The sequence below is a fragment of the Pelodiscus sinensis genome, chromosome 2 (genome assembly GCF_049634645.1).
Source record: "Pelodiscus sinensis isolate JC-2024 chromosome 2, ASM4963464v1, whole genome shotgun sequence".
NCBI lineage: Eukaryota > Metazoa > Chordata > Testudines > Trionychidae > Pelodiscus > Pelodiscus sinensis.
In genome coordinates, this window is record NC_134712.1 from 137,482,917 (window position 1) to 137,497,149 (window position 14,233).

A 14,233-nucleotide genomic window follows, 5' to 3' on the forward strand; every position below is an offset into this window, starting at 1 on the left:
CACCTATCATTTGGGGAAAGCATCTTTTGCTTATCTCGCTTTTAAAGATTGTTTGCTAAGTGATATATGTTTCTTTCACAAGAACAACTATTTAATCAACTCAAGCATTTATTTACAAACATTTGAAAATTCTCAGTTTGAAAACAATTAAGGTTCTTTGACAAGTCAAGCTGTCCAGATCAAGAGAAAAGTGATTGCTGCTGCACTGTGAGCTTTTTGGCAATGGCATATCAACTATAAGTTTGATTTTTTAGACATCTACGTCCTCATGTATCCCTGCAGGATAAGCCTAGAATCACATGAAAAAGACAACTTTAATTAAAACACATTCCAATAATTGCTTGTATTTAAAAAAATGCTTAAAACTAAATATTAAGGTCATGACAAATTATAATTAAAGATTATGACACGGATGCTAGAGTATTTTGATAATGCTACTAGTTCTTAATTTAAGCATCTACAGCACAGACAATAGGAGGTCTTATAATAAGAGCAGTGTTAGGTCTTAATTAGAACTTAGATTTTGTGGTGCTTTTCCAAACCCATAATAATGTAAATTGTAAGGTTTTCCACATCTTTCTCATAAAAACACTATCCGCATAGACCCAGAACCACTATACAATTCTAAAAAATTGTGTGGTATGAATGAAGGCAAGCAAACTAGGTCTATCAAGACAGGGTTTTTTGCAACTTTTCAAATAACTTGTTTTAGCGGTTTCCAATGTAAACTATAAAACTACAAACCCATCTAACAAACCCTGCTAGAATGTTTATAATACAACTGTGCAGGAATAAACCCACAATAAGGACAATGCATCTTCTTTTTCTTTGTACAAAATAATGTACAAAGAAATAATTATTAAAAAGTGTCTTCCATCCATTCACAGGCAAAACACTATGGCCTTATGCATATGCTGAGCATTCAGTCACACACAGATTTATAAAACCACAAACTCTTGGGACACTCTGGGTCAGAAAGGACTGGCAAACAATACAGAAGAGTGAAGACGCTTCCATGCATTGCTGAAGTCTCATGCACATGCATTAGTGGCATACATTCCTTCCCTATAGTGTTTTGGGAACTATCCCTATAGCAGAGCAGGCCCTCTGGAATCATTAAGGGCATGCCAATTGCATAGCTTAAATTGAAAGAGCATATTTTGGCTTTTGGCACTGTCTACACAGCAAGAAGTCCAAGAAAGAGCTCTCTTCCTCTGATTTCCCTTCCTCCTCATAAAATGAGAGTTACAGGAGTCACAGTAAGAAGTCCTCCAGCTAGGGATGTAATAGTGTGGCCGATTAACTGATTAGCCGATAAGCAAAAGCTTATAGGTTAATCCTATAGACTACATGGATTTCCCCCCTCTCTCCCACCAGTAATTTTTTAACAGGCTGGTCAGTAGCCCAGCTCAGTCCTGGATTGCAATCCCAGACCTACCCCTGCTGCAGCTCTGCATTTAAAGCGTATTAGGAGCTAGGCAGGCAGGCAACCCATCTCAGTCCCAGCTTGCATCAAATCCGAGAGCTCAGACCTCCCCTGGAGAGGGGCTGCTGCCACCCCGCACTGCTGCCTTTGTATCAGAGGCAGCAGTGCAGGGCGAAAGACAGCCGATATGCAAAAGGAGCTGGTTTTCAGACTGGCTTTCCTCATGGACCAGCTCCCGCCTGGCACCCCACGCTGCTGTCTCTGATACAGAGGCAGCAGCGCTGAGTGGCAGGGGGCTTCTTGGGAATGGGGCCAGAGTACACTGGCTGCTGACCCCGCCCATTATAAAAGAGTCAAGCAACTGATAAGAATTCATAAAGTTAATCAACTATTCAATTAACCGATATTTAACATCCCTACCTCCAGCTGGACATTATTTTGACATTAAGTCGAAAGAACTGCTTGTAGTGTAGATGCAGACTATATCATTTCAGAATAAAGTCAGTTATTCCAAAATAACACTGCTGTGGACACATAGCCTAAGACCATGGTCACCAACCAGTAGATCGCGACCTACTGGTAGATCTCAAGGGCTCTAAGAGTAGCTCTTGAGCCCTCTCTGAACTGCGCACCTGCGCAGTACATTTACATTAGATTTCCTCATGTAATGTAGGCGGGGCTTCAAGGAAGGGGCGGGGCAGTAGATCTTCGCCTGTTCTGAGACTTAAAAAGTGATCTTGGGTGTAAAAAGGTTGGAGACCACTGGCCTAAGAGTATGTCTGCACTGTAAAAAGCACAGCAGCAGCAAGACTCAGCTTGGATCTACAGACTTAAGCTCATGCTACAGCACAAGAAACAGCCATGCAGAATACATATTTTGGTTCAGGCTAGAGCTCAGGCTTTCATCCCTGAATTCTACTCTCCTTCTAAAGCACAGGTTCCCAAACTGGGGGCGTGAAGAAATTACAGGGGGGAGGGAAGGATGCAAGTCGACCCAGCCTCCTCTCCCATCAAGTTTTGCTGCCTCATTCGGTTCCTTTTTTCCTTTTTTTTTTTTTTGCTCAATAAGTTTTGCTACTATGGGGGGGGTGGGGTTCAAAAATCAAAAAGGGGGGTGTGATGCCAAAAAGTTTGGGAACCATTGTTCTAAAGGCTTCAAACCCTGAGCTCAAGACTGGGTTAGAATGTCTATACGGCTATTTTATTGCCAGTGTGATCTCCGGACAAGGAGTAAGGGAACTTTAAACTAGGCTCGTTGGGGGATGCCCTGACCAAAGCCCTGAGGTAAGTGAGGAAGTCGGACACCGGGAAGAATCACAAGGAGGAACAAGCAATAACGGAGGACCCCTGATTCGGATGGAGAAGGCAGGGCAATCAACTGGTTATCTAAGGTGTTTGTACACCAATGCAAGAAGCCTGGGAAACAAACAGGAAGAATTAGAAGCCCTAACCCAGGCGAAGAACTATGATTTGATTGGAATAACAGAGACATGGTGGGATGACTCACATGACTGGAGCACTGTCATGGAAGGGTATAAACTGTTCAGGAAGAACAGGCGGGGGAGAAAAGGACAAGGAGTTACATTGTATGTAAGAGAGCAGTACGATTGCTCGGTGCGCCAGTATTTAGAGGGAGTCTGTTGAAGGTTTCAATGTCTGAGATATAGGTGAGAGGATTATTCTAGGAGGGGTGGGTGAGATTCTAAGGCCTGCACTGTGCAGGGGGTCAGCCTAGATGATCATAATGGTCCCTTCTGACCTTAAAGTCTATGAGCCTATGGGTTAAATTTAGAGGTGGAAGCAACAGGGGTGATGTTGTGGTTGGTGTCTGCTATACACCACCGGATCAGGTGGATGAGGTAGACGAAGCTTTCTTTGGACAACTGAGAGAAGCTTCCAGATCGCAGGCCCTGGTTCTCATGGGCGACTTTAGTCACCTTGACATCTGTTGGGAGACTAATACAGCGGCACACAGACAATCCAGGAAGTTTTTGGAGAATGTTGGGGATAACTTCTTGGTACAAGTGCTGAAGGAACTGACCACAGGCCATGCGCAGCTTGACCTGCTGCTCACAAACAGCGAGGAACTAGTAGTGGAAATAGAGGTGGGTGACAACCTGGGCACCAGTGATCATGAGATAATAGACTTCAGGATCCTGTCCAAAGGAAGAAATGAGAGTAACAAAATACACACCCTGAACTTCAGAAGAGTAGACTTTGACTCCCTCGGAGAACTGATGGGCAGGATTCCCTGGGATGCTTACAGGAAGGGGAAAGGAGTCCATGAGAACTGGAAGTATTTTAAAGAAGCCTTATTAAAGGCACAGGAAGAAACCGTCACACTGCACAGCAAGTAAAGCAAATATGGTAGGTGACCAGATTGGCTTCCGGGGACATCCTTGGTGAGCTTAAACACAAAAAGGAAGCTAACAAAAAGAGGAAACTTGGACAGATGACTAGGGAGGAGTATAAATATATTGCTCAAGAATGCAGGGGAGTTATCAGGAAGGCGAAAGTGCAATTGGCATTGCAGTTGGCAAGGGATGTGAAGGATAACAAGAAAGGTTTCTACAGGCATGTTAGCAAGAAGGTGATCAGAGAGGGTGTGGGGTCCCTACTGGATGAGGGAGGTAACAAAGGGTATGTCTACACTACCCCGCTAGTTCGAACTAGCGGGGTAATGTATGCATACCGAACGTGCAAATGAAGCCCGGGATTTGAATTTCCCGGGCATAATTTGCATAAACCGGCCGGCGCCATTTTTAAATGCCGGCTTGTTCGAACCCCGTGCCGCGCAGCTACACGCGGCACGGGCTAGATAGTTCGGAATGGCTAGCCATTCCAAACTATCTGTACACCTCGTTCCACGAGGTGTACAGATAGTTCGAACTAGCTAGCCATTCCGAACTATCTAGCCCGTGCCGCATGTAGCCGCGCGGCACGGGGTTCAAACAAGCCGGCATTTAAAAATGGAGCCGGCCGGCTTATGCAAATAAAGCCCGGGAAATTCAAATCTGGGGCTTCATTTGCACGTTCGGTATGCATACATTACCCCGCTAGTTCGAACTAGCGGGGTAGTGTAGACATACCCCTAGTGACAAATGATGTGGGAAAAGCTGAAGTACTCAATGCTTTCTTTGCCTCTGTCTTCACAGACAAATGCAATAGGCAACGCAGTATGGGAAGGAGATGGACAGCCCTTGGTGGGGAAAGAAGAAGTTAGGAACTACAGTAGACTTCCGATAATCCGGCACCTTTTGGACCTACGTGGTGCCAGATTATCAGATTTGCTGGAGAATCAGGAGGTCCGGTACAGCTGCACAGCTTAACAGCTGGCCAGGACACAATCTCCCTCCCTCTCCCCTACCCTTTCCTCTTCGCATCTCCTCCCTGCTGTAACCTGATCCTCCTCCCCCTCCCTTCCCCTTTCCCCTTCGCTGAAGCAAAATGCTCTTCTCCATACTGTAACAGGATCCCACTCCTCCCCCAACCTTATGCTCCCTCTGGTTACAGCCAGCACTTTTTTTTTTAATCAGCTGGTCAGGAGCGCTTGGCATTTTGATGTCGGAGTATCGGGAGTGCAGAACAGTTGGATGCCGGACTATCAGAGCTTTACTGTATATAGAAAAGCTAACTATACACAAAGCCATGGGCCCTGATTTAATGCATCCAAGGGTACTGAGGGAGTTGGCAAATGTCATTGCGGAGCCTTTGGCCGTTATCTTTGAAAACTCGTGGAGATCGGGAGAGATCCCGGATGATTGGAAAAAGGCAAATGTAGTGCCCATCTCTAAAAAAGGGAAGAAGGACAATCCAAGGAACTACAGACCAGTCAGCCTTACCTCAGTCCTTGGAAAAATCATGGAGGAGATCCTCAAGGAATCCATTTTAAAACACTTGGAAGAGGGGAAAGTGATCCGGAATGGTCAACATGTATTCATGAAGGGCAAATCTTGCCTGACCAATCTGATTAGCTTCTATGATGAGGTAACTGGCTCCGTGGATATGGGAAAGTCGGTGTATGTGATATACCTTGACTTTACCAAAGCTTTTGATATGGTCTCCCACAATATTCTTGCCAGCAAGTTAAGGGAATATGGATTGGATAAATGGACTGTAAGATGGATAGAATGCTGGCTAAACTGTCAGGCCCAACGGGTAGTGATCAATGGCTCAATGTCAGGTTGGCAGTCGGTTTCTAGCGGAATGCCCCAAGGATCGGTTCTTGGACCAGTTTTATTTAACATCTTTATTAATGACCTGGATGAGGGGATAGACTGCACCCTCAGCAAGGGGAACAGGTAGATACGCTGGAGGGCAGGGGTAGGGTCCAGAGTGACCTGGACAGATTAGAAGATTGGGCCAAAAGAAATCTGATGAAGTTCAACAAGGACAAGTATAGAGTCCTGCACTTGGGACAGAAGAATCCCAAGCATTGTTACAGGCTGGGGCCTGAATGGCTAAGTAGCAGGACAGCAGAAAAGGACCTGGGGATTACTGTGGATAAGAAGCTGGATATGAGTCAACAGTGTGCCCCTGTAGCCAAGAAGGCTAATGGCATATTAGGGTGCATTAGGAGGCGCATTGCCAGCAGATCCAGAGAAGTGATTATTCCCCTTTATTCAGCTCTGGTGAAGCCACATCTGGAATATTGTGTCCAGTTTTGGGCCCCCCCCACTATAAAAGGATGTGGGGCCCCCCCACTATAAAAGGATGTGGACACATTGGAGAGGGTCTAGCGAAGGGCGACCTAAATGATTAGGAGGATGAAGCGCATGACCTATGAGGAGAGATTGAGGGATTTGGGTTTGTTTAGTCTGCAGAAGAGAAGAGTGAGGGGGGATTTGATAGCAGCCTTCAACTTCCTGAAGGGAGGTTCCAAAGAGGGTGGAGAAAGGTTGCTCAGCAGAACAAGGAACAATGGTCTCAAGTTATGGTGGGGGAGGTCTAGGTTGGATAGTAGGAAAAACTATTTTACCAGGACGGTGATGAGGCACTGGCATGGGTTACCTAGGGAGGTGGTGGAATCTCCATCCCTACAGGTTTTTAAGTCTCGGCTTGACAAAGCCCTGGCTGGGTTGATTTAGTTGGGATTGGTCCTGCCTTGGGCAGGGGGCTGGACTTAATGACCTCCTGAGTTCTCTTCCAGCTCTATGATTCTATGTAGTTGAAGAGGTCTGGAAAACTTCTCTTTTTTTTTTTTTTTTTTTTTTTTTTTTGATAAAACTTTAATCAAAATCTCACATCTGCACATTTCATGTAATCAAGAAATCACAACTCAATTACAACTTGTTAAAATCTGATAAAACAGATTTGTTACAACAGTGTACCACCTGCATTCAAAAAGAGCTAGAGATGCTCCCTCTCCAATTTGTAGAGTGTGTGAGGAAGAGATGACCGAGCTGAAGTAGATTAGAGGCTTCCTCACATTTTGGGCTTACTTCATGGGCTTTCCATAACAACTGTTAATATGTATAAGTAAACAAGACATACTACTATAACATTACACAACAAATGCTCTTTCACAAGTTGAGGTTTTGTTGCTATAAAATCTGACATGATAAAAGGGGACTAGTTTCCCTTTATGATTACATGAAAATATCACTCATCCCTGATCTTCAATATAGGTTTGGTTTTCTGCTTATTTCATTTCCCCAGGAATGTCATATTTGATCTTTTGTTCTTGTTGAAGGACTCATGTGTGTGGATGTGGTCAGTGTTCCCTATAGACTGTGTGCTTGTGTGGCCACTAAGGAAAGATTCAAATGCCACCAACCTAATTAGCAGAGCATTCATATCTAGTTATTTTGTTTCCACTGGTTGTGCAGATTCACACGTCTCAATGCACAATTTATTGTGCACATAGATGGAAAAGATTAGTGGGAGTGTAGTTCTTTCATAACTTTAACAGGGAATGTGAGGGCAGTGAATTTTCTGAGGGTTTATTACACAGGTGTTACAATAAAACATAACTCCCAAAGAATTTTAATATTTCTGAATCGAAATCACAAGTTCTCCCTATCAGGTCTTTACTTCCAAAAAATCATGGTGCTTTATGCTGTATAATATGGCTTCCCATCCACTCTTTTCTGCATGTCCAAGGATCATTTCAACAGGCCATTTTAATGCTCACGTAGACATTCACCAAGAAACATATTCATATGCTCATTGACTACTCTACACAAAACATTAACCATAAAAAGGATACACCTGCTACAAGGTTGGTAGAGGCCTCATTTAGTATGGATCCAAACTGATATGGATGTTATAAAAATGTAAATGTACAGGATATATTTTCTTCTCTATACATGCACATAGCTTCCATTTGCGTAAAGAAGCACACACAGGAAAATACATTTCTTTAAAAGTCTATTTTCCAAAACAGCATAGAATATCTCACCTTGTCAGACTCATTTATACAGTGAATATCAGCTTCAAATCCATGTGCATCTGCCTGTTCACATATTTCCTCAGCTATAGCTTTTGCCTGTCCCTTCTGTGTTGCGTAAAGCAGTAAAAACCTCCTCTTAATTTCACAGCACATTTTTAACTACACTGCAGAAAGGAAAAGGAAAGGCAGGTTTACGTTATATAAAAATTGAAGCCTGGATCATTTGCAGAAAAACACATACACTTGAACCTCCATAATCCAGGTGGCCCTGATCCAGGAACACCCATAGTTCGGACCGTGGCAGGGAAGGAGGATGTGACTCTGTGTGCTACCATTCCCCCTTCCTTTCTCCCAACTGGGGGAACATCAGCACAGCAAAGTGTTGGTCAGCAGTATCTGGGAGCAGCGGGAGGCATGGAGCCACATGTGGAAGCAAGGCACCGGTAAGCCCACCACTCCTATCCTCCTGATGGCCAGACCGTGAACTCCTATTCTCCTTACACACCCTCCCACTCCCTATCTCCCTCCCCCACCCCAAAGCACTCTTCATTATGGCAAACACCCATGGTATGGAAAATTCCATAATCCGACATAATTTATTTATTTATTTCCCAAATTTGCCAGATTAGAGAGGCTCAAGTGTACCTGATTTCTACATTAAATAAGATGACTAAGATCCCTAGTCTAGAGAACACCCCATATCAGCAGTTGCTACCATCCACTACACCAACACGAAGATCCTTGCTTTTGCTTATTCGATAGTCAACTAGTCGATTAGTTGCTTACATCTCTAGCTTCCACCACAAAGGAGTTAGGTGTGGGATGAGTAAAGAAAAACTCTGAGGTATTAGTGGGTACATAGTATTTCTTGTCCACTCTCCTGCACGTAGGTGGAATTGATGAAAGAGTTTGCCAAATTATGTTGGCAGAATCCAAAATTGCACAGTTGATGGCGAGGGTAATTTTGGATGACGGCAAGGCTCAGTGTATGTTAGTAATCTTGTGCTGAGATTCGAAGACTTCATCTGTATAATTTTAAACTCAGCTGTAACTCTCTTAAAGAGCTCGTTAAAGTGTGCAAAGTCATCTGTGGCCAAAGGTGGAGGTGGCATCACAGCCTCATCAGGTGAAGACAAGGAATTGGTAGGGGCTGATGTGTCAGGAAGTGATTCTTCCATAGCCTGAGCCACTTGAGGGTCTGGGATGTTACATGGATGAAGTCATACATGGTGTATAAAAACTAGCCTGCTTATATGGAATAGGCTGCAAAATACGATGTCTCCTATAGGAACCCCAAGTGCTCCAATAAGGCCATTGTGCAGGATGCAGCACCGGAGAAGGCATCCAGTGGTGTCCATACCACGTGGGAACAGCCCGAGGGTCCTAGCACAGCTTAAATATTGCATTCGAGAGGTATGGCATGCAGAGAAGAAGGCCTGTATGCATTCACATCTTCATCACTAGAAAACTGCAATGATACTGGGGACAGCACGTGAGAAGTTGTCAGTGCAGGCAACACATCGGTGCCTAAAAGCAGCGATTATGGGACCGATGGCACCACAAGATCAGCATTTCACATATAAGGCAACAGTGCCACAAGGATCAGTGCCGGAGTCTGCAGTGTCAGTCTATACAGTGCCAACAGCGTGGTCGGTGTAGATGGTAGCAACTGCTGAAATGTCAGTAGTACCAAGTATATAATCAGTGCCGCTAATCTGGTCAGTGCCAGTGGTGCCAAAGAGTAAGCAGATGTCATCGGTGCTGTACCGTTAGGCACATGGGCGGTGCCGATTGTGATGCTGTAGTTTTCGGTATTGTAGCCAGTACCAATGATGTATCTGGCGGTACCAAAGTAGCCATTGGTATTGTAACAGCTACCAGAGTGCAGCCTTAGGGCACTGCTTGGATCCTTTGTAGTCGGAGCCAGCAATAGTTGACAGTACTGCCATGCCTGAGATACCTGGAGCGTCATAAGTACTAACGCATGACCTCTGTGCTGATGGTCTGGGCATAGATGGTTTCTTGGAGGAGGGCTCACGATGAGGCACTGAGGAACTTCTCCTCTTTGGCGCCTTTTTGCTCTAGGGAACATGAGGGTAATCGTACCTCCCTAGGTTGTAATACTGGGTCTGAGGCAGGATGTGCATTCTTTTCCAGAATTAACTTCAAGCAGAGGTCTCTGTCCCTAAGTGTCCTGGTCTTGAGTTTAGCTCAGTGAGAACTATCCTGGGATAAATTAAGTTCCTCTAGACCAGTAGTTCCCAACCTTTTTGAGCATTTGGACCCCTTTTCAATCTATTAAAATTTCATGCTCCCCCCTCCCTGGGGGAGAAAAAAAAAAGAAAGAAAAAGAGAAGAAAAAATAACCATCAGGCCCACAATCCTTACTTTTAAACATTCCACAGACTGCTTGCAGTACCACTGCGGACCACTAGGGGACCGCGGATCACAGGTTGGGAACCACTGCTCTATATATCTGACTCACTGTGACTGTCTATCAGAAATGGGGATTGCCTCTCTACAGGAGGCACAGCATTTAAAGCCTGGAGACCCAGGCATGGTGAAAAAGGGTTGTCTTTTTTTTGTTTGTTGGTGTTTTTAAGACTTACCTAACCGACTAACAATAACAACAAGATCTAAATAATAACTGTGAAATTACTTCCGAAATGTCGAATAAAGCAGAGAACTGCGGAGCTCCATCTCAGGCTGAGGGCATTCAAGAAGGAATTAGAGGGCTCGAGCAACACACGTGCAGAGCCTGCTGGCACAGTGCATGCCAGTTGGTGCCGCACATGCATGGCCCACATAGGAACTGCTTCAAAATTTTCAATCCAGATGCCAGGACAGCACCAAGACCAAGCATGGTATATCCATAGGGCCCTTTCCATGAGGAAATTGGAGAAGGTCCAAAAAAACCAAAAATTATTAAAGATCTAGAAAACATAACCTATGAGGAAAGATTAAAAGAATTGGGCTTATTTAGTTTAGAATGAGAAGACTGAGAGGGGAGATGATAGCAGTTTTCAGGTATCTAAAAGGGTGTTACAAGAAGGGAGAAAAAATGTTCTCCTAGGCCTCTGATGATAGGACAAGACACAATGGGTTTAAATTGCAGCAAGAGAGATTTAGGTTGGGTATTAGGATAAACTTCCTAACTGTCAGGATGGTTAAACACTGGAATAAATTGTCTAAGGAGATTATGGAATCTCCATGACTAGAGATATTTAAGAGCAGGTTGGATAAACATCAGGGATAATCTAGATGGTGGTTGGTCATACTGTGAGGGCAGGGGACTGGACTTGATGACTGCTCAAGGTCTCTTCCAGTTATAGTATTCTATGATAAATTAAATCTTTGTACATTCATCTTCTATATCACCATTTTGTTGCTGCCATAAAACTCCAATAAAAAACACTTTTGACTATAGAAATTATGCTAACTGAACAGGTATGAAATTAAAAGTTTGAAAGACTTTTTTCCTATGGTCAGATGTGAGTCTCATCACTACTCCACCTTCCCCATGAACACCCACATCATCAATTACTCTTAATTTATGATTCGCATGCTTTAGTGTATTGACAACAGCATTTTCCTCTCTTCCCGTGGGGAAACAGGATCTATACCAAGCATAGTCTAAGTACAAAGAAAAAGCAATTCACGTCTGGTGTTTTAGTGATAAAACGAGATTTTGCTCTCCACTTTTACTTCAGGTAACCTGTAAGAGTAATCCTTTATTGCTTTAAGTAGACCTATAAATTAGAATTGGTGAACCAAGAGATAACTGCTAGTGGTTCAGTGCCTGTACCAGGCCTCAATTCCCAAAAATGTTGGGAAAACAACTACTGAGAAGAAATAAATCTTTCATAGCAATTTGGTATACTAAAATACTTTTAACCAAAAGTTGAATATTAATAATTATTGAGACCACTTCAAACAAATCTGTCTGAACTTGCAACCGGTGAGAAATAGGTTTTACACACACAAAATTGAGAGTCTGCTACACAGGGTATTTCATATATGTTAAAGGTTGGATTTTTTTAAAATTGAAGAACTCACATGATATTTAAAAATGGTATCGCCCGTGTCTGGATGCAGGGGGTGAGGGCGAAAAGGTTTGAACGCACCCCCCCCCACCCGGCCTCCCAAAGGGGAAGGCAGGAGCGGTGCGCTGCCCGAGCCTTCTCCCCCATGCTCCAGCAGGCTGGGGGAAGAGCTGGAGCTAATTTCCCTCCTCCCCCCTCTCTCTAAGGAGAGAGGCTGGGGACGGGGCTGGGCCTCGCTCCTGGGGGAGGGGGGGTGTCAGTCCCAGCCTTCGCCTGGCCAACCAGAGCAAGGGGAAGGAGGCTCAGGCAGAGACCTCTCCTGCCTTTCCCTGGCTGGCCAAAGCACACTCACTTGGGGGAGCATGGTGTTGTGCTTAAGCACTGAGCCCTCAGCTAGCCTAAAAAGCTATTGCATAAATTTTGGAGTCAGTGAACTTAATCATTTCAATTAGCTTCCAGTGAGAGAGTCTGGATTACAGAGATGTCTGGGAAACTCGGGAAAGGAGCTCACTGCAAGGCAAGATTTAGAATGGCAGACTCACAAGGTACTGATGAAGCAGACAGAGTGCTGTGGCAGGGAGCTAACACACAATTTAATCTACAGCAAAGTCCTCACTTGCTGAGAAGAGGTGTGAGACTGTGTCTGACAGTTGTGGTGTCCTGGACAGAACATCACACTGCCAACCAAAGACAAGCTGTATAGCCAATGACACATAAGAAACAGATTGAGATGCTGTAGGCAAGTGAAACTGGTCAAAATACACCACGCAGGCATACAGTGTGGACACAGACTACAGGAATCTATCTACAGCAGTCGAGGAAAGGCTCAAACAATAACAAAATCAAGATGACAGAATTCAAAGTACAATTATTATATTTTTCCAAATCACTGCTAAAAGGTGTGGAGGGGAGTTCAGGTGCTTCACACCCTGTCATGTTGGAAGGAAAAGGAAAAAAAGCTTTTTATACATGTTGACTCTAAATCAGGACTCAACATCAAAACCAAGAGTGAGAGTACCGTTGAGTTTCCACCAACCAGTTCAATTGAAATTACTAACTTGCCACATTGACAGCCTACTTTGGACCCACCTTTGCCAAGTTAATGAGAGGCAGGTGCCTAATTGTAAAAGCATTAATGAATGAAGGATGCCATAATTAGGAAGCTCATCCATAAGACTCAATCCAGAAATAAACGGAGAACACAATCCTAGAGTCTTAAATCTCTCCAGGTCTGAATAGGACTTCCTGCCCTGAAGGATAAATTCTACTGAATGTTGAATGCCTAGGGGGAAAAAAGTTCCCTCCTACAAAAGAGACATTTTAAAGATCTCAGAGATGCTATTGGGAAGTGCTTTGAGATCAACAAAAGAACTATACAAGAGCCAAGCATTACTACGGATTGAGCAGTTCAAAAGCAGTTTACTGCATACATTTACTCCTGAGGGATTTTTGTGCCACTGCACAATTTTGCCAAAATTAATCTTGTGTTTGCAGAATTTCCTCCCCTCTCCATAACAAAAATGGGCCACGGTGCTGGTGGTCACCTCTAAGGACAGCTGGACCTGGCAGAGTCCAGACTGCAGAAAGATTTGAGAAACACTGGTTACAGATATACGTGCTGACAGGTCAATTACCAAATTGCCATGATCAGTTGCAGAACTTTAAAATATTGTGCCTAGATGTTTTTAAACGTTTGGCGCAGGATTCCCCTGCCAGTAAATCCCCCTGGCAGAGGAAATGAGCGACCAACCCGCTTCCCGCCTGAGCCGGGAGAGGATGGGAATAAAGGAGGTGCTGTGGGAGAGCGACAGCTCTTCGCTGTAACTCGGCCTTTCAAGAGCCAAGTGTGGGGGGGGAAAGACCCAAAGCGGAAATCGCCCCCCCCCCGTCTCCACCCCCACCCCAGTGTCAAGTCCCTAAAGCTCCCGGGCTCAGGATCGCGCCCCCGTCCCGACACGAGGCGCCACTGGCTGGGCCGGGCCGGCAAAGGGACACGGAGGCGACGGCCGCGCCCCCCGCAGGAACGGTCCGGAGGCCCCGCGGGCATGAAACGGGATCTCAGCTCGTCAGCCGCCTCCACGTCTCCATTATCTGGCCCATCCCGCGCAGCCGCCTGCCAACGGTCACCTGCTCCGAACGCGCTTGTGTCCCCCCCCCCCCTTTGGGAAACGGCCTCTCACCAGCTCCGCATTGCCGGGTCTCCCCGAGGTCGTCACGCCACCCTAACAACCACCGCGCAGAACAGCCCCCCCCCCCCCCGCGAGCCAACTGGCGCGTTGCCCGGAGTTGAGCCAGACGTGGGGCCCGGCCCGTTCTCGACGGAGACGCGGGCGGGGCGTTCGATGACTCCGGGTTACCCTCTGGTTGGCCCGA

At 45.2% G+C, this 14,233-nt stretch overlaps 1 protein-coding gene across 4 annotated transcripts in view; it reads right to left on the reverse strand.

Annotated features, from left to right (window-relative positions):
* MTRR (5-methyltetrahydrofolate-homocysteine methyltransferase reductase) overlaps window positions 1-14,233 on the reverse strand; it is a 70,692-nt gene that overhangs the window by 56,161 nt on the left and 298 nt on the right. The window contains exons 1-2 of one of the 4 annotated variants that reach the window (XM_075921492.1): window positions 14,041-14,186; window positions 7,827-7,981 (exon numbers count right to left, since the gene is read on the reverse strand). In XM_075921492.1, coding sequence (XP_075777607.1) covers window positions 7,827-7,970 — 144 coding nt within the window. In that variant the 5' untranslated portion in view covers window positions 7,971-7,981; window positions 14,041-14,186. Of the gene's footprint in view, window positions 1-7,826; window positions 8,331-14,040; window positions 14,187-14,233 lie in introns of those variants that run through there. The other 3 variants (XM_075921494.1, XM_075921495.1, XM_006111030.4) reach the window with 3 other exon arrangements.